Below are 26,496 nucleotides of genomic sequence, written 5' to 3' on the forward strand. Positions count from 1 at the left end.
TGTATCACAGTGAGCAGATGGTCCCTGTGACTGTGTACCTGTTGGTATGCTGACCTACACCCTACACATTCCAAGGGTTTCTGTAGAGAGAGTCATGTTACATCAGTTCCATTCTCTCATTAAAGGGAAGGTGGTGCATCATTCATGAACTCTTCTTGGCCTTTTTACATTAAAGGGAAATACGCAGGGAGACCATGGTCTTGATAAACATTGTCTAGTCCAAATCAAATGCCTCTGCTCTGCACAAGCATGGTTCCATTGTCTTTTTATGACAATGTCTCACATTTACATCGTTGTTTACTTTGGATTTTTGAGATGTCTGCAAGAGAGTGCAGCACTTCTCATTTCTCAGACTTGAAAAAAAAAAACCACAATGAAAACTGAAGAATACCATTTAAAAAACCCTGAAAGAGGATACAAAATACATTGTGAAACGAAGGCAAAAAGATGCTTATAAATCTGGAAATATTGGAGACAATTGTTGAAGTTAAAAGTTTTTAAAATTTATAAAAAGCATTTTTTGCCACAATGAATCTTAATTTAATGATTTGTGCAAAACATTATTATACCTTTACTTTAAAAAAAGAAAAGTTAAACCAATGCTTGTGTTTGAAAGATTGGCTGTGGCTATCTTAGAATTAGTTAATATCCACATGAGGGAGGTTTGCAGAGTTCCCTTGTTTGGAAGATCATCTAAGCAAACAAACAACCATCAGTATTTCACAATCCCCCAAAAACCCATTCCAATAAAGAAATCTCTGTCGAGCACCATATGATCAAATCATAAACTCATTGTAGATCATCCCTACCTAGCCCTGTCAGTTTCCCCATGGGGCATGTACTGTCAGTGATTTCTGGGCTGTCATGGTGTGGGAAATAAACATGCATATGTCCAATGCCACCAACAGCAACATGATCCCAACCGACTTCTACAACATCAGGTTGGATGTTATGAATCATCCAGAATGGGCAGGACTTCACATACCCTGTGAAAAGGTGTAAGGGCCTACAGTTTAAAGGGACTGTTTAGTGACAAGCCAACTGGACTAGCTTCTCCTTTCACTGGTCCGTCAGCTTTCTACTTGTCGTTATTATATATACCCTGGTATTGGTAGTGCAATTGCCATGGTCTTGACCTTTTCGTTGCCCTGGTCTTGTACTGGTGGTTGCCCGGTCTTGGCTTTGGCGTTGCCCATGTCTTATCCTTGTTGTTGCCTGGGGCCTATTTCATAGAGCTGCTTAAGCAAAAAATTTGGTTAATCACGAAAATAGCTTGCTTATTTTACACATGTTATTGGCCAAAATTTCACTCCAAATACATTGCTTGTGACTGGTATTTAGCTATTGTTTACTTTGCAAATGCAAATGAGGGGAGTCTTGGCCGGTAATCTGATTTTACTTAGCATGGATTATTTTGCTTAAAGGCAGTGGACACTATTTGTAATTACTCAAAATAATTATTAGCATAAAACCTTTCTTGGTGACGGGTAATGGGGAGAGGTTGATGGTATAAAACATTGTGAGAACTGGCTCCCTCTGAAGTGCCATAGTTTTCGAGAAAGAAGTAATTTTCCACGAATTTGATTTCGAGACTTCAGATTTAGAACTTGAGGTCTCGAAATCAATCATTTAAATGCACACAACTTAGTGTGACAAGGTTTATTTTTCTTTCATTATTATCTTGAAACTTCGATGACCGATTGAGCTCAAATTTTTCACAGGTTTGTTATTTTATGCATATGTTGAGATACACAAACTGTGAAGGCTTAGTCTTAGTGTCCACTGCCTTTAAGCGGAATTTTGTGCTTAAGCAGCTCTGTGAAATTAGGCCCTGGTCTTGGCCTTGTCATTGCCCTGGTCTTGGCCTTAGTGTTGGTCTGGTCTTGTCCTGGTTGTTGCCCGGTCTTGTTTTTTGCATTGCCCTGGTCTTGTCCTTGACATTATGCCCATATCTTGTCCTTGTTGTTGCCCGGTCTTGGTTTTGGAATGCCTGGTCTTGGCTTTGGCATTGCCCGGGTGTTGTCCTTGGCATTGCCTGGTCTTAGTCGTGGTGTTGCCAAGGTCTTGCTCTTGTTGTTGCCCGGTCTTTGCCTTGATGTTGCCCTGGTCTTATCCTTGTTGTTGCCCGGTCTTGGCTTTGGCATTGCCTGGTCTTGGCTTTGGCATTGCCCCGGGTTGTCCTTGGCATTGCCTGGTCTTAGTCGTGGTGTTGCCAAGGTCTTGCTCTTGTTGTTGCCCGGTCTTTGCCTTGATGTTGCCCTGGTCTTATCCTTGTTGTTGCCCGGTCTTGGCTTTGGCATTGCCTGGTCTTGGCTTTGGCATTCCCCGGGTGTTGTCCTTGGCATTGCCTGGTCTGAGCCGTGGTGTTGCCAAGTTCTTGCTCTTGTTGTTGCCTGGTCTTGCCTTGATGTTGCCCTGGTCTTGTCCTTGTTCCTCCCTGGTCTAGGCTTTGGCATTGCTCTGTTCCTGGCCTTGGCATTGGTTTGGAAGAGTTATGACTAATTCATTTTATTCAACACATCACATCATACAGCCCACCAGTAAAAATGTCATTTAAATTTGGTAATTTGTGAAAATAACAGTTTGGGCAATAAACACATATATGCCAAGAGATTTATCCCTTTGCAGTACAACTTAAGATATGCACGTACTTAATTATCCATTTGACAAAAAGAAAACGAATCTCTCTAAATTCAAAAACATGATCTTTTGCTGAATTAGCTGTTTGTGAAAACAATGCAAATACTTAGTCAGAATGTCCAACTCGGAGGACAATATTTTTTTGATTTCTGTGGTCAGTTTTAGAAGTGTGGAAATGTCCAGCTGCTTTGTCACCTTAATGGATAGTGCAAACCAAGAAGGCTTGACATTGCTTTAGCTAAAGGATGTTTCAAATTAAGTAATTAACAGTTTTCAACACAAAGCACAGCTCAAGTCTTAATGACACATAGACCCCTTGAGTCTTGAAATGCCATTGACCTCCGAACTAATTAATAACAGGGATCTGTCAATTATTGTCAGCCTCTTGGCGCTATATCAGTAGATAAAAATAAGGAACAAAAATAATAGGTTAAGTACAAAAACAATTTTTGTTCAAGTGAAATGGACTTTTTTATGGAAGGTTTACCATTGTTATGTTTGCCATGTCTGTTGTTTAGAGGAGCCAGGGAAGTGCGTTACTTTCATTGGAACATTCACCTGACGCAAGAAAGGCTCTGTCTTGAAACCTTTAGTAATTGTCAAAGACCACTATTCTCACTTGGTGTATATATGCATAAAATAACAAACCTATGAAAATTTGAGCTTAATTTGGTCTTGGAAGTTGCAGGAGAATAATGGAAGAAAAAACACCCTTGTCACACAAGTTGTGTGCTTTCAGATGCTTGAATTCTAGACCTCAGCTGAGGTCTAGAATTCAATTCAAATATTTTTGTATACTCTTTCTATTTATTTGTAGAGCTCTTATCATGGAGAGGCCCAACTCTTCAGTCTTGAAAAGGCAATGCAGGTTGGCAATGCAGGTTTGCCTTGTTAAAGGCATACACTGTTGGTAATTACTCAAAATAATAATAATTAGCATAAAACTTTACTTGGTAACGAGTAATGGGGAAAGGTTGATAGTATAAAACATTGTGAGAAACAGCTCCCTCTGAAGTGGAGTACTTTTCGAGAAAGAAGTAATTTTCCACGAATTTTATTTAGAGACCTCAGATTTAGAAATATTGAGGTCTGGAAATCAAGCATATGAAAGCACACAACTTCGTGTGACAAGGGTGTTTTTCTTCTTTCATTATAATCTCGCAACTTCGATGACCAGTTGAGCTCAAATTTTCACAGGTTTGTTATTTTATGCATATGTTGAGATACAGCAAGGGAGAACACTGGTCTTTGACAATTACCAATAGTATCCACTGTCTTTAATAAAGGTCACTTTAGTTAACCACATGGAAAACTGATTTTTTTTTCCCCGATAATTTTGGGTTGAGGAAAGAACTGTCCTGCTTATTCACTTTTCTCTGGGCAGAAGGTAGGAGATAAGCCATGACTAATACTGTCGCTTGGTGGTTTTCTTGTGGGAAGAGACAATAAATTAATCATTAGGTTGAACAATTGTTGTGATTATTGATATTTATTACCAGAGATATCAGTTAATAAGGTTCCCTTTCAAGAAGTGTTTTTCAAAGTAACTGTCACCGATGTTGCTCACTATAAATTAAAATTACTTATTATATAGTTAGAAAAGAATTAAAGATCACACACCTTATCTTTAAAGGCGAACTGCACCTTTTCTCAATGTATCAAACTCGGATTAATTTGGCCTGACGTTTCCAAGAAAAAGTGAAGTTAAATTAAAATGATTCATCGGCCAGGTCCCCATGTCCATCCGATTAACATTTACATCACATACTTTTCAGTCTTCCTTTTGAACATTTTAAGTTTTGTTTCAAAGACTTTATTCAGGCCTGTATGCTTCGTTTTTGAAAGGGCAAGGGCACTGAGGCATTTTCTCCACGGTAAAGGGCAACCTATGAGGAAAATGTAAATTTGTACTGGAGCATTTTAAGGGCACCAAGGCAATGACCATGCGCCTGGAAGCAAACGCCTTTGTTGCCTCCGTGAAGTATCAAGCCTGTACATTGTGCTTAGTCCAGTCGACAAGTTGGCAAGAGCTGTATCGTAATGTGTGTGGAAAGTTAGTGAGAAAAGTGCTGTATTTTTGAGAAAATAAAGTAAAACAGAAAGAAACACAAACTAAAAGCTGCCTACTTTGTTGTACACACCCTCAACATTGAAATGGTTTGGTTGACACTGAAGATACAGGACCACTAAGTATTTAATGCATTAATATAGAAATAAATGTGATTTGAATTTACTTTAAAAAGGACTGCAATGAATCCACTCTTGTTCTAAAAACTAACGATTTACAGGTAGTATTCCTTTAAACTATCTACTTTGGATCCACTCCTACAACGTACAACTTATTTTTAAATTTTCAAGGGAAGTTATGCAGGATTACCAATATCCTACAAGCCTACCATGGGAAGTTATCACTCATTATAAATGTTTTCTTCTTTGATATTTTGATCGGATAGATTTCACCTCAGAGTAGACCAGTGACAGTCATTAAGTCCCGAACACCGATATCCCAACCTCAGCCGATTGCCTATGCAGTGAGGCCTATGCCACAACATCAAGTTCCGGTAAGATAATGATTTATATTTGTGACCAAGCACAAGCAGGGCTTCAAAATAAGCAGTCGCCCAATCGCCAAATGCGAGCAAAAAACAGCGGCAGGCATGTCAAATCCCTACTTTACTATTTTGGTTGACTTGTATGGCCGGCGAGTGATTTTTTTCAAGGGAAACCCCTGACATGATATCTCAGGATTGTTTCGAAACCTTTTTGAGCTTTTATAGTTTCTTGACAGAAGTAAACAAGTCTACATTATGTCAAAAACTGTAGTTTTGTATTTCTGGGGATTCACAGAGTCTGTAACCCTCTTTAATTGTTATGTCTGTCAGGTTCTGGGTCTAGAATAACAAGAGAAAACCTGGCCTGGGAGCAATTTTCCAGGAATTTTCAAATTGGTCAAGTCTCATCCATGTTTAACGCTCCATGCGCAAAAATGAAAAACTCGAAAGCTTTTTGATTTGCTCATCAAAACAGAAAAGGAATTAAAACAGTACTCTAAAAATAAAATAACAAAACAGAAGAACATTTTTCAATTGTGTACACTTTGCGTTCAAGTTCAAGAATTTGCGCAGTACTTTTCATTCAGGATTGTGGGAGAGTTTAGGACCGGTCCCACTGCAGCGATAACGAGAACGATATCGATAACGACGCCAAGAGAACGCATTCTATTGGTTGAATGAGCGTGTGCGTATTCTGCATGGAGCAATTCAACCAATAGAACGTGTTCTCTTTGCGTCGTGATCGCTATCGTTATCGTTATCGCTGCAGTGGGACTGGGCCTTTTAACCCCTTTCAAAAGCAATGAGATAGTCATTTAGTGAGTTCTTTCGTTATGTCACCTATGTGTGAGGTGTGCCCAGACAAATTTCATTTTAAGGAGTGCTTAAGTGAAAATAATAAATAGTAATTAACCTATGAGACTGTTCCTGGGATTTTCCATTTCTTCGAATTCAAACCTGGTTATTATAATTATGTGATTACCGTCAATGGTTTCGGGCCACCTGTCTCGTACAGGAAGTTTAATGTTGTAGATGGAAACAAAGTCAGCCGTTCCAAGATGAGTTTCAAATGAAATAATCTGGCAATTACGAGCCCCGCATCCTTATTTCCGAACCAATTACAGCCAGATTTATTCACCTACATGATTTCCTAATTTATCTTTAGTGTTTGTTGTCAAGAGAGGGCAGTATATTCAGACACCACTGCTGAGGGTGCCTCACATTAAGTAAGGTCCCCGTATCAGCCAATGCTGAATGTAAAAAAATTAAATAAATGTTCATAAAATATTTTAAAAGTCTCAGCCTTTTGAAATCAAATCAGAAATATCTGCTGATAGTGTACCTTCTGTTTTCTTGTCACTTTTTAGGATTTTTTTAATTTTTAATTTTTTAAATTTTATATAGATATTCCCCTCCAAAATGAAAACACCAGAAAGAACTAACTGGTTTTATTTTGGACTAAGGACCCTTAGATAGTGAGCAAAATGGGCAGCACTCTAAAGTCTTGTATACCCCAAATGGTCCAGGGGTCGATTTCACAAAGAGTTAGGCTAACTTAGGACTAGTCCTAGGAGATATACACATTGCATGGATGGTCGTAAGTTAGGACGAGAAACTGGTCCTAACTCAAGATAAGACTAGTCCTAACTGTTTGTGAAATCCACCCCAGGTTAATAGTGAGTTGTCCAATGGGCACAGTATTTTCCCTCAAATCTTTGATGTCCAGAAAAAGTTGTGGGTTTACAAATTATTCATGAGGCTTGAGGCACGATTTTCTTACTAGGTTGTAGTTTACCTTGATAAGAGTATGTTCTCCTTTAGTAGTGGTCTGCTAACCAAGTCTGAGTCACTGTGGGAAACGCTTTACATAGTTTTCCCAATAACTCCTATAAATTTGAACAAACAATTAAAAAGACTTCGTCATAATACCCCAGAGCCAATTCCCAGAGGAAATAAATACTCAGGAGCTACTAGGGAAACTTATTCGTTACCCCACCTTACGCCAGTTGAGGCAAGTACATGTACTGTCCCTTAACCCTATCTCCCAAGCAGGGATAACTATTTTCCGAGGGCTTTCCGAGGGCTATTTCCCCGGGAGTTTGCAAGGGTTAACAATTGAGTTGTGATGAAAGAGTGGACCAAACATTCCCAGTTATTTCCTGGGGAGTTTGTCCAGTTTGACAGGGGCTAAAGTCTGCCACAAATTAGGCCAGCTTCACCAGACTGAGAAAGAACTGACTCTAATATTAAAAGAAACCGGTAGAAAATTCCTTGGTCCTGATTATATTCCTTTCAAGTTTACCCGAGGAACTGTAAAGCTCGGCACTTATTCCCTTCTGTGCTGTAAAGACTCAAGGTCTCATTAAAAATGTCAATTTCTGTCTTAAGTCAAGAAAGGTGGAAGGAGGGTACTTAAGAACACACTATACACATGCTGGCCTTGGAGCCTACATTTATGTGGAATATGCCAGGACATATCAGCGCAATCATGCCTTATATCAGTGCAATAATGCCTGGAGGCAATTTTCAGCTTATTTTCTCTTGTCTGAAAAACTGAAATACACTATACATGATTGTGGATGTGAGACAGTTTTACCAAAGATTATAGAGCGCATGCAGAACTCGGGCTGAAATGTGAAATCCCACTGGACGCCATTTCGGCAAGTAACTCTTTTGATACCACAATAGATCATAGTGTAGATTAGTGCAGACAATGACCATTTCTATCAATGGAAAACAAAACATTCACTTGCTGAAATGGCGCCCATGCGTATTTCATGTTTCAGCAATAGATAAAGCTTCAGTTCCGCATCTTGCGATAATCGGCGCTCTATAATCTTTGGTTTTACTTTTATATTGTGCATTGACCAACCATGACGATATGGACCAAACTATTTTTGGTAACATTTTCCAGTGAGCTGACAAACTTTTGTTCAATTGCACAGGTTGTATTTGATAGCTCTGTGTAGTATGGTGTGTTGATACATTTCATCACATAACTCCATTACCAGCTTGCTTCGTTAATCTATCATTCAATAACACAGTAGATTATAATGAATGGTCAGACAGTAGGAGGGTTGACTATATATATGTACTGTGTAGAGGCATTGACCACATGGTATTGGATTGCAGGCTGGTATAGTTTGCATGATCTTCAAACTACAGGGACAGTAGATACTTGAAAGTGAATGGTCAGACAGTAGGAGGGTTGACTGTGTACATGTACATCCTTCGCACTACAAAGAATAATTGAAAATGAATGGTCAGACAGTAGGAGGGTTGACTGTGTACATAGTATGCGTTCACCACATGACTCTTCATAATTATTACAGGCTGGCATATGTTATCTATTGTTCAAATCCACTGTGGATGATGTTGACTGGTCAGACAGTAGGAGAGTTAATAAGTTTCGTGTCGGCTGATGGGAAAACTGATGTCAGCAGTGTACTCACCTTTAAAGGATCCGGGTACTTTTTGTAGGACACAAAACACAATGGCAACAGATTTACATTTAACTTACACAGTTTGAAGATGGTGATGGTAGAAAGCTTCTCTTAAAATATTACTTGCTAAGGTGCTGAAGTTTTTGAGGAATGAGTAAAACAAGTCACGAAAATAATTTTCGTCTCAGAGAGACAACAAATATTTTAGCCCGTAAAACGTATTACTAGTTCTGAGATGAAAATTGTTTGCATGACATTGTTTTACTCATGTCTCAAAAACTACAGCACCTCAGCAAGTAATATTTTAAGGGAAGCTTTCTACTACCATTATCTTCAAACAGAGTAAGTTTAATGTAAATGTGTGGACACTGTGTTTTGTGTTACAAAAAGTACCCAAACTCTTTAAGCTTCTCAAATTAGAATGTATTAGAGTGACAAGAGAACAAGAACATCAGGTGCCTTGACACTACACCTGTGAATTAAAAACATTCTGACTTGTTAGCATTCCAGGTTAGGATTACTAGCAACGAAAAGAAACACTTTGCCCTTCTGGTGACTGCGTAATCAAAAACCTCTTATCACTTTGTTGTTCTTTTTAAAACAGAAACAATGTTTGCAGTTACCAAACATTCCCTGAATGAAGCTGAAACAATCACAGATGAGTTTGTGAACCAATTGTTAAATTTGCGTATCAATCAAAGGCATTTCTCTGTCCCAAGGCCCAATTCTAACTAAATTTTGCTTAACAATTTTCTGCCAGCTAAGCACAAATGAGCAGGATACCAGTCATAGATGGTACATTGTATATTGTATTTTGGCGGGTGACATTATTCCGATAGTGTTTTAACACTATATAATGCTAGTAGCTACTCATTGTAGCTCTTTCTATTTATAGATTCTTTGTCAAGGCGCTTTGAACATACTTATTTACCTGCTAATATTAACATTTCCACTACATGTGTAGCCTGCAACAATTTAAAAAACTAGTCAAATGCCACTTTGCAAAAAAAAACCCACATCTTTAATAAAGCATAGCTTGGGTTCCATTTTGGTTTCAGTTCCCTTTTTTTGATTTCATTGATTTAATTTAATTAATAAGTTAATTAATTGTCTGTTTTTGGTACTTTCATTTTTTGGGGTGTTTTTTCGTTTTTTTGTAAGGACCCCAATGGAAATAAGTGTAAGTCATTGGTGTTGTTGGGTTACTATTGGATAATTTTGTGCAGTATTCTTATCTCATTTGGTTTATCTTATTTTATTGTCTTTTCTCCTGTTTTTTGTGTGTATGTATTTTTTGCATAATCCTGCTGTATTTGTCAAAACAAATTCAATCAATCAATCAATCATGGATACCGGTGCTAAATAAATTATTTTGAATTATTGACTGATTGTGCTTTTAATAATAATAATCGTAATAATAACCAGTATAGCGCTTTTCACGCCCGAGGGGTGTCTCAAAGCGCTTCCGACATTATAACCCCTGGTCACTGGGCCTTAAATCATTCCTTAAAGCCAGTGGAAACTATTGGTAAATATCAAAGACCAGTTTTCTCACTTGCTGTATCTCAACATTTGAATAAAATAACAAACCTGTGAAAATTTGAGCTTGATTGGTCGTTGGAGTTGCAAGATAACTATGAAAGAAAAAAACACCCTTGTCACACGAAGTTGTGTGCTTTCAGATGCTTGATTTCGAGACCTCAAATTCTAAACTTGAGGTCTCGAAATCGAATTCGTGGAAAATTACTTCTTTCTCGAAAACTATTCCTATTCAGAGGGAGCCGTTTCTCACAATGCTTTATACCATCAATCTCTCTGCATTACTTTTTACCAAGTAAGGCTTTATGCTAATAATTGTTTTGAGTAATAACCAATAGTGTCCACTGCCTTTAAACCATCTTAGCTCCCTGGGGAGTTTACAACCAATCACAAGCTCTTTGAAATCGGGCCCTGGTTTGAAAGCAGGTTTTTATTATTTTTTTTAAGTAAGGCCATTTTTGAATTTGTGACTGCAGCTGTGGCTGCAAGTGTGGAAGGCTTCGTAGTCATTAACAGCTTCACCATGGGCTTAATCTGGTGATCAAGCCATAGCCATAGACACTTAAACGGACGGGGCCTATTTAGATTTGAGTTATGTGTGCTACAATTTCAGAGACCTTCCAGATTGAAAAAAAAAAAAATAATAAATACAAATTTAACCCTCTATTTTACCCTTTTAAAGGGATTATCTACATGGTTGTAGATATAGGCCCTATATCATAAAACTGACTAAATTTTATTTCAAAAGGTAGAAGCGTTTTTGAGATATTGCAAAAAAATCTGGAGTGGTTAAGTTTATGCAGGAAGAATATTATCTGCAATTGGAATACACAATTCTGAGAAAGATTCAAATTTGGGTGGCTAAAAAAGTGATCTTTTTCTATACCCAGTATTTGATTCGAAGTAACAAGTTTTTCATTCTACTGTCCATAGCTGTTGTACAAATCACATTAAGAACCTTTAACATAAGGCCTACATTGTACTTCCAATAGGGCAAGGATGTATCATAAAATCATAGATGTTATATCAATGTTTGTATGAAAGAGATTGGCTGTTGCCAGCTTGGTGTTTATATCCTCTAGTGGGAGTTTACCAAGTGCTCTTAATAACAATAATAATAATAATAATATTTATTCGGGCAATCACATTTACAAGCACATATACATACATTAAAAATATTTAAGAAAACAAAGTAAAACAACAGTGGGGTGCCCAGGAGAACATAAAAGTTAAAAAAATAACTGTGGCAAAAGGCGTATGTCTCCTATAACCCTAACAATACATAAAGGCAAGAGGGGGCATATCAAAAAGCACAGAAGATAATACAAATCACTAAACAATTTAAAAAGGCAAACAAGCAAAGACATACACAGAAAAACACACCTAAAATGATATACGTAAAAAAAGCAAGTCTATACATCAAAATGGTTTAAGAGCAATACAACAAAATTCCGATGAGGGGACACAAATGAAATGACATTGTAAACAGGCAAGTAACTCTATCTAAGAGCAAAACTGCAGGGGGTGGAAAAATTTGAACAATTATAAAAATAACTAAAAAGCATAGAACATGAAACAAAACAAGGAACAAAAAAGGCAAACGAGCAAAACATGAACTTTAAAAAGCCAGTCTATACATCAAAATGGTTTTTGAGCTTAGATAAAAATTCCTGTAAGGGGGCACATATGAAATCGTTAACAAGGTCAGTAGGCAAGTTGCTCCAGCCACGAGCAAAACGGCAGGGGATGGAAAATTTAAACAAATCGGTACGGGCTGATAAATGATGAAAAACAAGTTTATCTTTGTGTCTAGCATTAACCAATATTTTGCATAAAAAGGATGACAAGGCACCTGCATGATTGTGAGCAACAAATTGTTTACATACAAAAGCAAAGAACAGATATTCTCTTCTATTACTTAGGGTGGAAAGCCCTGTTTCTATAAGCCTGCTATTGTAGGGTTGTTCCTGTCTCCTTTGATGAAGCATTAGCCTTGTGGCATACCTCTGAACCTTTTCTAGTTGAGTCTCGTGTTTTACACGATAAATATGCCAAACAGGAGAACAATAATCTAAAAGAGGTAATCATCTTTAAAAACAAACATCTGGACTAGAATCCTGAAAGCTTGTCTTGTAGGCTGTATGCTCTATGCTCTGTACTAGTAACCATAGAGCAAGGTTGCCCTCTGATGTAAAACTAACCACCTCTGACTGTTACATTATCACCAGTTAACCTACCAGGTGGGCTTTGTCCAACCAAGAAAAGAAAACAGTTACCTTTGCAGGTGACATTGTAACACAACCCTTCTAATGGCTTGACTATTCACTACAATGATACAGCAGTTAAAGGAGGGCATTGTGTGGGCTGGTCCCAAGTAGGTGCTAATCACCTGCCCAACTGACAGGTGTATTTAAATCAGACAAACTGCAGCAGCTGGTTTGGTGGCTACATTATTAGGGAAGGATGTGGTTTGTCTTCTTGAGGTATTTGGTTGCAAGTGAATTATTTATCAGATGTATGTACATTACATTGAATAATGTAAAGGGTAAAGTCATTTCTACCTCCACTGATGAAGGGATTTAAAGGAGTCTTTAAGTTTGTGAAACCATTGAGGTAGAAGTAAAACTGAAGCCAATAAAATCTCTGAAAACAAACCATGAACAATATTAAAAATTTAGGCCTCACTACAAAAAAGCCTTCATGATTGAAGATTGTCACACTGCTAGACGCACCTGGGCAAACCCCTTCTCTTTGCGAAAGTGTGGACTGGGATATTTGTTGTGCATTGAAATTTTTTATAACAACACACGATACATACAACAGCTTTACGTCCCATCCGAAGGACGAAGCAATGGTTAAGTGTTTTGCTAAAAATGATACAACTTATAAGTGTCATGACCGGGACTTGAACCCGGTCATAACAACCAAAAAGTATTTATATAAACTTCTAGCAGAAGTTGACTTTTGCATTTTTCCTCCAATCTGGGGGTTATCATATGGGTTGAGCACCGTATGTTTAATCTCAACATAAAACAATCACATCACATATGTCGTAATTCAATTCAATAATGGAAGTGAAGATGTCACAACATCAAATGTTCCAGATGTGTCATTTTGTTATGAAGCTGAAAAGATAGGCCATAGATAGTGGAGCACTAGCAGGTAATTTAAATAGAAACAAAACAACCAGATGGCCTCATATCAAATTTCCTCATGTGAAGCCCTTGCTGTATGGTGAAACAGATTGTTTACAAAGTAGAGGATTATTGCCGCAAAACAATTTTTTTTTGCAATTTTTCTACGAAGGGGGAGGTGTCACATAGAGCTAAAAGAAATTTTAATTTGTAAAAATACTTTGTGGTGGTGTCCAGTTCCTGAAGAGAGCCCTCTATTGTGAGCTTCTGCTTATTCATCCGAAATGAAAGCTGACAAAAAATTTAGCCTGTGTATCTGTTGTCACACCCCGGGCCCGCTAACAATGCCCGGACTGGATGCTGCCAGATGTACCTTTGACCTCACATTCATTTCACATGGAGATTCAAAGTCAATGCATATGTAGCCTACATTATTACACAGTGAATAAAACAACATTACAAATGTAAAAACATTTTGCACATGCTGCATGCACTCAAACGACGATCAAAATTGCAAGATGACAAATTGCTAAAAATTACATCACCTCGAACCAATCAAAAACATATGGAAAGCTTACATCACTGTATGTTTACTTAATGAGATCAGTGTATCGAATGAAACCGTTGTATCCAATAAAATCACTGTATCCAATAAAATCACTGTATCCAATAAAATCACTGAATCCAATGTAATCATTGTATCCACTGAAATCATTGTATCGAATGAAATCATTGTATCCACTGAAATCACTGTATCCAATGAAATCATTGTATCCACTGAAATCATTGTATCCAATGAAATCATTGTATCCACTGAAATCACTGTATCCAATGAAATCATTGTATCCACTGAAATCACTGTATCCAATGAAATCATTGTATCCAATAAAATCACTGAATCCAATGTAATCATTGTATCCACTGAAATCATTGTATCCAATGAAATCATTGTATCCACTGAAATCATTGTATCCAATGAAATCATTGTATCCACTGAAATCACTGAATCCAATGTAATCATTGTATCCACTGAAATCATTGTATCCAATGAAATCATTGTATCCACTGAAATCACTGTATCCAATGAAATCATTGTATCCACTGAAATCATTGTATCCAATGAAATCATTGTATCCACTGAAATCATTGTATCCAATGAAATCATTGTATCCAATGAAATCATTGTATCCAATGAAATCATTGTATCCAATGAAATCATTGTATCCAATGAAATCATTGTATCCAATAAAATCATTGTATCCACTGAAATCATTGTATCCAATGAAATCATTGTATCCAATAAAATCATTGTATCCACTGAAATCATTGTATCCAATGAAATCATTGTATCCACTGAAATCATTGTATCCACTGAAATCATTGTATCCACTGAAATCATTGTATCCAATAAAATCATTGTATCCACTGAAATCATTGTATCCACTGAAATCATTGTATCCAATGAAATCATTGTATCCAATAAAATCATTGTATCCAATGAAATCATTGTATCCAATGAAATCATTGTATCCAATAAAATCATTGTATCCACTGAAATCATTGTATCCAATGAAATCATTGTATCCACTGAAATCATTGTATCCAATGAAATCATTGTATCCACTGAAATCATTGTATCCACTGAAATCATTGTTTCCAATGAAATCATTGTATCCAATGAAATCATTGTATCCAATGAAATCATTGTATCCAATGAAATCATTGTATCCAATGAAATCACTGTATCCACTGAAATCATTGTATCCAATGAAATCATTGTATCCAATGAAATCATTGTATCCACTGAAATCATTGTATCCAATGAAATCATTGTTATCGAATGAAATCATTGTATCCAATGAAATCATTGAATCCACTGAAATCATTGTTTCCAATGAAATCATTGTATCCACTGAAATCATTGTATCCAATGAAATCATTGTATCCAATGAAATTATTGTATCCACTGAAATCATTGTTTCCAATGAAATCATTGTATCCAATGAAATCATTGTATCCACTGAAATCATTGTTTCCAATGAAATCATTGTATCCAATGAAATCATTGTTATCGAATGAAATCATTGTAACCATTGAAATCGTTGGGTCAGTAAGACCAGTGCAAGACAGGGGACCAGTCTAACAAAAATTGTATTATTTAGTCTTGAAACTGACCCGCCAGTCAACAGGTTACTCATAGGCCTTATGATACAAACATCATACTATACTGGTCAACAGAGGGCGCTTGGAATGTAAACAGCTGCATCATTCATTCACACGCCACTCAACTCCTGGACCCACCTGCTGAAGTCCAGGTCTCAAATTATATTGGAAAGGAAAATAAATGGGTGACCACTCTGGGCACATTCCACAACCTCACTCATCAGCCCTAGAGGCTTGTTACAGCTAAAACCTTTACACTTGGAAGACAAGGTCAAACATGTGTTCTGAATGGGTGTCCAGACTCAAAGCATGGCAGTTTCTTCCTCCTTACTTCAATTCTAACCCTTTTGGGGGCTTTTTTTTAACATACTACCCCCATGGGGGAATGTAGTTATTGTATCCCGATTGGAGTGAATCGTGAGAGCCATGCTCCATGTATAACCCTTGAGGAGGCTTTTCTGACTATACTAGCACAATGGAGGAATATATTGTATTCTGATTTGGAAGGAATGGGAGATTATAAGAAGCTGGTGGCAGCAGACATAACTAGTCCCTGTTTGCGGCTCTGAGAACTGTGAATAAAAGAGGACTGTCTCTGATGCTCCTGGGCTCAATTTCATGGCTCTGCTTGCCGTAAGCACAGAATTGGCATTTCTGGAAGTAGGTAATATTGTGCTTACGCCAAGCGTTATTTCATGGGTTGGTGGGAAGTTTCGGCTTGTGCTCATGCGTATTCCACATTACTAGGTATTCTACGCTTACACAGCTAGCGCAGAAATTGGGCGCTTGCACGCTAGCAGAGAATGGTGATCAGAAGCGCAGAAATTGGCGGTTAGCATTAAGCAGAGCCATAAAATTGGGCCCAGGTTTGACCCTTTTAGGAGATTTTCCGAGTATAGTGTCCCCAATGGGGAGTGGATGAACAAGGCTCTGATTCATGCATTGGGATGTTTAGAGAAATATGTGCTTGTTGGGGCATGGAATTCAGGACACTTCCCCAATACTACTACCCCATTTCCCCCTCATTCCATCCATCTGCTGTCATTTATCAGGAGTTACTGTGGAGAGAGGTTGAGGCATTCTGAAATGGAAAGAAGGAGGGGCAGTTGGTTGCACTGTAAGGGCACAAGGTCAAGCTAGAGGAGGGTAGTTTGTTGGTGGTCATGTCTTGTGAACTTGGTGTTTAGGGGTCGGCCTCTTCTTCAAAGGAATTCCATCCTTCTAGTTTTGCATCTTGAGACCATTTTTTCAAAGTTTTCCAGGCATTTTTTTAAAGTGTTTAGTTTGAACTCTTTCAAGTTTTGTTGCTTAGGATTACTTTTTTTTTTGTATTTAGCTTTTTAGCATTTTTTATTCGTTATGTTAGGTTTCTGGTACTATATCCACCTGCAAATAATTGAGTTGCTGGTTGAGAAGTTGCTTATTCTAATCATATAATGTAGTTTCAAGAAGTTACGGGGTAAATTGAACCATAGAGAAAGGTCCCTAAAGAAAAATCAGCATTCTATTGACCCCTTGCAGGCGCGTCACACACGTGGCGACTGTGCCACGCTCACTATTTTGGTGGGAAATAGGTTTTTGGTAAACACCGCGTTGCCTAAAGTGCGCACTTCACTGAATAACACACAGTGGCATTGACCACCACAATGGCACATCCAAGATTATTCTGATGAAAATATACCCCCCAAAATAAATAAATGAACAACCGAACAACTGATGATCTTTTACGTTTTAGAGTAGACCATGGCCAAGTGGTTTCTAGCTTCGAAAATAAGTTCTGGTGGTTAAGTCATCGGAGTGTGGGTTCGAATCCCAGTCATGACACTTGTGTCCCTGAGCAAGATGCTTTACTGTAGTTGCTTCTCTTGACCCAGGGGTAAAAATGGGTACCTGCAATGGTAGAGGTTGATATTGTGTATTTAAAAGCCTTTGGAGTGCTACGGTTGCCCAGGTTGTATACTCCCCAGGGAGCTTAGAAAGATTTAAAAGGGATGTTATTGGCCCTATGACCACGACACTAATGTAAAGCGCATTGATATGGTATCGTAAAATGCGCTTTATAAGAATTTGTTATTATTATTTTTGTGTTATTACTCCTGTATTTTTTAATGACCTTGAAGCGTACTTTGATTTGCGATTTGCAAAAAGTGAATGTTCTTACATCACAGTGGGAAAGTGTCGCACACTGATTGTTTGTGTCACAAATAGTTGCTTTTTATGTGAATCATGTATCAGGGGTTTATAATAACGCGCGTATGAGATTTGCATTAGTAATATGCCGCAGATTCAACCCTGTTCAATCTGCCGATAGCATTAGATGCAACAAGACTGATAAATCAGCTCAATATCTCCCATCATTTATATTGAATATAGATCAAGAAATTATGTCTGAACTTATCGTCAGAACGTATTTGGTGTCTATGGGCAATTTCATGGTAAATATGTTAGTACTATTTGCATATAGTGTCGCCAAACAGTGAAACCTGAAGATGTGTGTGATCATACTCTCACATAATTTACAGTGTGGAGAGTGTCAGTAGCATAATATCGGGAATTCATTTGTCAAGGGCACGTTTCAGGAATGACACATTTCAGACTATTATTTGAATTCAAACTTTTCTTAAAAGCAAGGCTTTGCTCTAATGACTAGTTCATAAAATTAAGAACTGGTCTCAGTTTCATTGAGCTGCTTGTAGCAGACAAAGCAGAAAAAAGCTTACTACAACCAAAAATATGTATGCCAGAATATAAAGGTTACATGTATGTGCCAAACTATGTCATAATGTTCAACTTGTGACTGGTATCCTGCTCATTTTTTGCGTAGCAGAATTATTTTAAGCAAATTTTGTTGCCGATTATTGGGCCCTGGTGTTTTTCTGTCATTGTTTATTAACATGCTCATGAAAATTGACGGAGGAACATGGACTGCCTAGTTATGACAATAAAATCCCTGGGAATTCATTTGTCAAGGTCACGTTAGAGGAATGACACATTTCAGACTATTATTTGAATTCAAACTTTTCTTATGTCTGCCTGGTAGAAAAAATAGCCTATCAATTTCTTTTTAGAGATATAGAAGTCATGCTCTTTGGTCTACTTCTCTAGTGCTGAGGATACTGTTCTCAAATGCTCCTTGAAATCTATATCTCCAGGGGTGACCAGAAGGTGAAAATGCTTTCATTTTAAGACACCTCATAAAATTTGAATCCTTGTTTCAGACCTGGGCCCAATTTCATGGCTCTGCTTACCGGCGAATTCTGCACTTACGATCACGATTCCCCTCTTTCGAATTTCTGCGTTAACTTTGTAAGCGTAGAATGCCTTAGTAACATTGAGTACGCACGCGCTGAAGTAAAAATTCGCTGCTAACCCATGAATTTCACTTGCCATAAGCACAGAATTCTCTGCTTCCGTAAGCGCTGATTCTGTGCTTCAGTAAGCAGAGCCATGAAATTGGGGCTTGCTCGTCAGCGTTGACTCTCAACCTAGAAATTTGAAGGGAACTTGGCCCAATTTCACAGAGTTGCTTTTGCAGAAATTACTTGCTTAACAATATTGCTTAATAATATTTCTGAAGAAAAATATGCAAGATACCAGTCATGAATGCTACATTCAAATGTCTTTGGTGTGACACTTACTTTGGTTGGTAACCTTATCCTCAATAATCATAATATTTGTTGTGCTTAGCAATTTTTGTCTTCTTAATTAAGCAGCTTTATGAAAATGAGGCCTTGTCCTAAATAATATATGAGTTCAACGTGAAGCTTGTTTTCGGATCTAAGTGAGATTGCCCCCAACTTGAGCGATTCTTGTGTAGCTAGATGAAATTGGGGCCAGATTTGCATGAGTCATTAGTGGAAGCCAGCCATGTCGGTGCAAATAAAGAGAAAAACTACAGCGAGAACGTCTAGACGAAATCTTAAGCCAGTCTTAGTGAGACATGCTCCTTACCATCCCTCACACACTGAAGATGATAAACTAGATAGGATCAAGCAGGCTACATCCTTGATGAACCTAGTCATTAAAAAGAAGAAAGAGATTTAGCCCTTTCCTTTCCTCTTCCAGTCCATCACTCCAATTCAATGCCCAGATGTAACACTATTCATTTCTTGGAGATGGGGAAAAGGAGGGGGCCTAGGGTCACGTTGCAATATAATGATGATTTCAGCAGAAAGCTGCATCATTTGTTACAATGAATGAGTACATAGATACAAGATCCTCGATTTGAGTAAAAGTCCATCCACTATGTTTCAATGAATACACAATCTGACCAACTTGTAAAACTGTCATCAAATTGGGTCTACAATTTGGTCGCCAATGAAAAACAGTGTTTATTTTGACATGGATTTCGTGGGCATTATAGCCTTTTAAGGCCTTTCCATTGTTGATAAATAAACTGAGCTGATTGGCATGGCCGGCTGAATGTTAGTAAAACACTCAATCATGTTAACAGATGTTTCAACAAAATTCAACATAGTCTCCAAACTTTCAATTAAATAAAATACCTTTCAATGATTGGTTGTTTTGTTTCAAACAAACGTACCACTATGTTTAATTTATTGTGTAGCATTGCTACAAGCAGTAGCTATCTGTTTTTGTTTCTAACCTTTGGTGGCAAAAACCCGGGCTGTGACATTCAATAGATATGTCTATGCTGAATTCTATTTCCTCTACTGAAATAAATATTCATAAATACCTAAGACAGTTTATCCATTCTGATTGGTTGAGAAGGCATCACGAGGGGTTGTTTGAACGGATGATATAACACCAGTAAAAAGTGTTGAAACTCGGGCGTGACACGTGAGCTTGCACCTGTTCTTATAAGACAGTTTCTGCATTTCTATTGGTCGAGAGCAACGGCTGAAACAGTTGTGCAACATCATGCGATACGCGCGACGCGCACAGCATTCCCTTATAAGGAGTTGTTTACCCAAGGGCGGCGGAGGGCTTTACCATTTCATAGCTGGAGGGGTGTTGTGTTGAAAGAAATCAGTGAACAATTATAATTTTTGCATTTATTTTACTTTTTGACCAAAAAGTGTTGATGTTTTTGACTGAAAAGGTATTTATGAATGGGAATCAAAGTGTGTTGAATCGGTTTTCAACTAGTGGTTTAAACCCGCCGAGTCCTGGTTCTTGATAATTTACCTCGGCTTCGTCTCGGTAAAATTTTCAAGAACCAGGCCGCGTTGGGATTAAACCACTAGTTGAAAACCTCTTCACCACACATTGATTCCCTTAATAATGGATTTGGGGGAATCTAAACATGCTATTTGTTTTTGCTTGGGACAATTTTTCAAATTGAAACGTTTCTCTTGAGGGTTTGTACATAGTACTGGTTTAATCAACTTATAGTTAGTAAGCTTTGAGTCCGAAACAAATCATTTTGGGAATTTGATATTAATTTATTGTCTTTAGAAAACAGCTGTTTACATGTTTATGCCTTTTCATATTAAAGCTATTGCCCATGAGACAAAACCAAAGGAATTTGGGAAGTTTTTCACACAATTTACTTGACAAGAATGAACACTGGGTACATGCTAAGTCCAGTGAAATCTTGTCAAGAGCCCTCTTCACACTCTATCTCTCCTCTTCTTATCCACGTGGAAAACAGCCCTGGGAAGGGCCTAGTAGTTTTTTTTACCCAATGGTTTCCCTGTCACACTTTCACACCGTCTCCCTATTCCAAAGAGTTTTTGCTGCACATTTTGAGTATAGACGATGTGACCTCTGACGTCACACGAAAACCATAACATGATTCGCGCGCATACCGCCGGGCTAAACCTTTGTGTTTTGGCAGCCAGCTAGAAAGTGTACGCAATCTTACTACGACTACGCAACTCAGTGCCCGGCGAAACATGACGTATATAGTGTTTTGTCAACAGAGGGCGGTTTAAATGTAAACATAGGTCACATCGTCTATACCCTAGGGTTTAAGCAGGGGTGGCTATTCTCTGGAGGTATGTGCCTATGTGCTGGGTTAGAGTTAGCCCTATATAGGACTCTTTCTCTGTACACAGGAATAGAGTCCTAAGTATTGAGGCCCGTTTCTGGGGCGGAAAAATTTCACAGCTTCATAACTTAAATCTTACCTGCAACAAGCCACTAATTTCAACAGATTCACATTCCATGACGGCATACATTTTTCTGCGGTGGGTTTTGGTCCTCATATTTTCCTCACAAATCCGTCATTTTCGTGAAATAATGCAGCTTCCAACGTTAAAAAAAATCCTGTTTCGATCGTTTTCTCACAGTGTTGTCTGTTGTCGTGCGTACGCGTATACATTCGCGTGCAAGACGCATGATGCAAGCTTAGACGCATGAATTCTTGGTCACCCTATCTTGACTGCACAGCGTTACCAACACAATTCAAAATGTGTGCGTCGCGTGTCTTGCGTACACACGGCAGACTGTGAGTACGGACAAAAATGGGAATTCCTTAACGTTGGGAGCTGCATTATTTCATGAAAATGACGGATTTGTGAAGAATATATGACGATCAAAACCCACCGCAGAAAAACATATGCTGCCATGGAATGTGAATCTGTTGAAATTGGTGCTTTCTTGCAGGTAAGATTTGAGTTATGAAGCTGTTAAAATTTTCCGCCCCAGAAATTTACCCTGATGTCCAGGACGTCACTGTAGTACAAAACGAAAGTGTAAGACCGCCAGGGCTAGGTTAGAGTGTGAAAAGGGTTTTTACCCTGCTCCCAATTAGGGGTTAGTATTTCCTATGTAATGGCTATATCCCTGGGAGTTTGCAAGGTCAAGCTATTCATGTGTGAATAGGTCGTCCAACTTTCCTGGGAATTCCCTGGGAAATTCATCTTAAGTGTGAAAGGGATTGAATTGAAGAGAAATGTTATATCAAAGAAACCACTGATGTACCTTGTCCTTAAGGGGAAATACTACAGGCTGCCGATAATAATAACAGTAATAACAGTGTCTGCTCGTAGGAATTCCATTCAAATTTGAAAGGAAAAAAAAGCAACATTTTCATTTATTTTGTATTCATCCCTGTGTACCTTACGTGTTGGGTCACCCTTTCCACGATCTGTATTATCATGGGTTTACATTCAACACAATTTTCACTCTGTCTAAATATGCTTTAAATGTGACGTGTCATAAGTTATTCCGGATGTTAGTTACTTCAATTTGTTATTGACTATTGTATTATTGAGCCTATGCTTTTAACCTACTTTTTTTTCTCTCTCTCCTCGAGGAGTTCTGGGTTTTATTATTGGTCTTACATTGTTGTGAAAATAATAATATAGGACATTGCAGTTAACCCAGTATCCCTTTAAGGCAAATGTTCATAGATGGTGTAGCTTTGTTTCCATCCTATTCAATTCAAGTCATAACCTACCTCCATGGTATTACGGAACCCTGGATGGTATTTTGGTTTTATCGTTTTATACACCCAAGGCTGCTGTGGAAAGAAAAGTCAAGTCTCTATTAATTTTGGTCAAAGTCAGTTTTTAAAGTAGTGGTGCATCATTCTTACATTTTGTTAAAATAAATTAATTCCGTTGTCACACATGGCTGTTTTTACAGGCAACGGGGCAGCATGCAAAGTTAACTCAAGAGACATTTTTTTCAAAATGATCTTACTGTTCCCAAGAAAATCATGCTGACATTGAGATGTGATTTGAAAAGTCTGTTGGTTCTTGTGATTGCCTGGAACTGGTTGCCTGTAACATTTTCCTGGTGTCAAGTCAAAATAATTAACTGTACTCTTATAAAGTTTTTAGCTGTTTTTTTTTTAAATTTTAATTATAACACTTTATCCCCAAATGCACCATATGGAATGAAGATTTCATGTTTCATTTCTCAGCTTATATTTCTCAACTTTGTATTTCTTTTTGCATCCTATAGCAACAGAGAATACCTTATGTCGCCAAACGTGCCATGTCCCCACAAACCCACCACCCAATCCTGTGGCAGAACCAGGCAGCAGTTGCAGCAGCTACTGCAGCCACACAAGGATGGACACAGTTCTTCCCTCGTCAATCTGTCGTACCCCACGGTGGGGTGGCGCAATCTGTTTCGCCCCATGGAGGAGCTCGCTATCAACCCCAGCCCCAGCCTTATCCCGCTTACACGTCACACACACCTCCAAGTGTGGTAAGTCAACGCTTTCTTGAAATGTCAAATATCCATAATGTATAAAGGCAAAGATCAATGGATGTTTTGAGCCTTAACAGGGTGGAGAAATTAGTTTTGCTTTTACAGGTACTCATGTAATGATCGTTTTTGTTGTTGACAAAGTAGGTCGGTTTACTCTCAACAAATTGAGATGAGGTGAAATGCCATAAAAGAAACTATGACCTGTTCATGAATTCATTGCAAAAGCAAAACAAATCTGTTGAGATTGGCCATCAAAGATGAAATATCTTTCAAACTTACTTGTGGTTGGCAAACCTTGAAAGACACAAGGGCCTAATTTCATGACTTTGCTCACTGTAAGCAAAGAAATGGCGCTTACAGAAGCAGGAAATTCTGTGCTTATGTTTAGGATATTTCTAGGCACACACATCTAGTGCGGAATCTTGGAACATGCCCCGAAGTAAAGAATGGTTATTGCAAGCACAGAATTCGACGGTAAGCAGAGCCATGAAAATAGGCCTTGTTCCATACATGAATGAAAATACTTTCAACCTCTGCTTCGCCAACTTCACAGCTTCACCATTACAGACTGCTGTGTCATCATGACACCAAATACACTTTAGAAATGTCTTGATACCGATCATGCCCGCAGGAGGCATTGGTCCGAGTACAGTCTAGGAGTATCACCTACAGTGGCTGTGTTTATCATGCAGGATCTGCCCGTCTAACAAATCTCTCAGCTTCACGATATATAAGATTTGTTTAAGCAAAGAAAACCCTTGTAACATCCGTGTGCAATCTGATTTTTTTGGAGGCACTTCAAAAGAAAAAAAAGGAGACGAATAATTTTAGACTGCGAGACTCGAGACACCAGAGCTAAATTGGACATGATGCAATTTCCCGTGTTTTGTCAACCCACTGAAGGATGCATCTCCTTCAGTTGTCACCTCAGGCAGTTTGGTTAGAATTAACCCTGGAAGCAATCACGCAGTACACATCGCTCCCCCCTCTTTTCCCCTTATTTTACCCCCTGCAAATCAGAAACAAATATATTAGGTAATGAGATCATGTAAAAGATGCTTGCAAGGGGGAGGCCCCGGGACATCCGTGCGAAATTGATGTTTTTCTTCTTTTCTGTACTTGTTCTCTGGAGAGACACAAATGTGGCAAGGACTCGACATAGTTTTGATTTTAATCTTCTGGACTCTTGATTTAATTTAATTTGGTCGGTTGTGACATCCTGACTCCTGGACCTGTCTGTACTGGTTTGATTTTTGTCGTTGTTTATATCTGGATCAGGTTTGAAAGATAAATCAGCAAATAAAACCAAATATCTAGAGTGTGTATCCCATTAGAGATCATAGCGGACACAGGGCTTATGGCCACACCACTTGACCCACTGCCTCTGAATAAAAAAGGCAGAAGTAAAGATCTGAATTGACATTTCCCAAAATATCATAAGTTGACATTTTTTGTTTGTTTCTAAAACCAAACTGAACCTCTGTCTATATATCTCATCTTCTACATAAATATGTTCCCGTGCGTCCTCTTTGATATGCTGGCCAGTCCCTATATATAGATGCAGACTACTTTTCCATTAAACTCTATGGTCAAAGAGCCTTCCACTTGGAACGACTTACCCCTTCAGATTCGCCAAGCTGAATCTCTTAAGATTTTTAAAGACTCATTTGCTTGAATCTTTATTTTTGAGAAAATAGGATCAGCTGTTGCAAACAACTTACATACCAACCAAAAGGACCGAGGGTATAATTGAACAAAATAGTTAATGGCCTGACATTTTTACCCTAGCAGAGTCTCTCTCGAAGGCTTTATCTTTATTTTTGTCACTTTTGTGACTTTTGCTTTATTTTATGTTATTTGTTGTACATAGAGAGCCTCCTGTATTTACGAGTAAAAAATGTCTCATAGTAATATTATTGTTGTATTCAGTGTTGTAGCTGGGCACGCCTGCCCAGAACTAAACATTTTACCACTAAAATTGGTCTAGCTACAACACTGGTTATGTTTCTTTTCCCATGTCATTTGTACATGAAATTTGTTGTAAATTATAGCCATTTTGGGGCCTTTCGTAATGATTTCATGAAACTTACTGGTAACTAAATGGTTATAAGTTGTTGTTATTGTCATAAAATTGTAAGCCCTCGACAAGAAAAAATAATGAAGTAAAAAGCATGGAAAATGAACTTACCAAAAACGAGTCAATGACCAGCTTTTTATATTGGAAGAAAAATGCCATAAAAGTATTGTTTGTCTATCTCAAATTAACTTTCTCATTTTGCCAATCAAAACATTGCTTTGAATTCATTTGCATCCAAACTGTAAAGACCTAAAAATACCCTGGGAATGCTAGCAGATGTAAAGCAAACGAACACCACAAATGGCAGCAGTTGAAAAAGAAACAACATCCATCTCTTTGGACATCAAATATAAACCAGTGTGAGGTGGAATCACCTGCCAGGTTTTTTAAATTTAGAAATCTAAATAGCAAAGAAGCCTTGTTAAAATGCATGAATTTTGTCGCACCGTATGCACGTGTACAAACTAATGGAGCTGGAGAAGGATTTGCACACATCTTGAAAAAATGTATAAATAAATAAGAAATAAGGGAGAAAGGGTCTTGTCGATCCTCTGGAGACCAAAAAATTGACCAGACTGACTTCTGTATGTCCCCAGAGATCTGTCTCCTAGCCACTTATTATAGTTTGGTGATTGTCAGGTTGGCATTTCATTTTATCTGAAATGAGATATGATAAAACGAAATTAAAGTTGCCTTAAAATTAAAATAAAAGAATAACAAAACCAGTAATTACAAAATTTGTTTTGAACAAATCTTGACAGATGCTGCTGTTGCAAAATGAAAATCATACAAAATGCTATGCCACTTGTTCAATGCACAAT

At 38.0% G+C, this 26,496-nt stretch overlaps 1 protein-coding gene across 2 annotated transcripts in view; it reads left to right on the plus strand.

Moving 5' to 3' along the window:
- LOC139948638 (RNA-binding motif, single-stranded-interacting protein 1-like) overlaps positions 1-26,496 on the plus strand; it is a 236,093-nt gene that overhangs the window by 18,540 nt on the left and 191,057 nt on the right. For both annotated transcript variants that reach the window (XM_071946840.1, XM_071946841.1), the window contains exons 3-4: positions 5,094-5,201; positions 23,347-23,595. In XM_071946840.1, coding sequence (XP_071802941.1) covers positions 5,094-5,201; positions 23,347-23,595 — 357 coding nt within the window. The remainder of the gene's footprint in view (positions 1-5,093; positions 5,202-23,346; positions 23,596-26,496) is intronic.

This window comes from Asterias amurensis, chromosome 16 (genome assembly GCF_032118995.1).
Source record: "Asterias amurensis chromosome 16, ASM3211899v1".
Classification (NCBI taxonomy): Eukaryota; Metazoa; Echinodermata; class Asteroidea; order Forcipulatida; family Asteriidae; genus Asterias; species Asterias amurensis.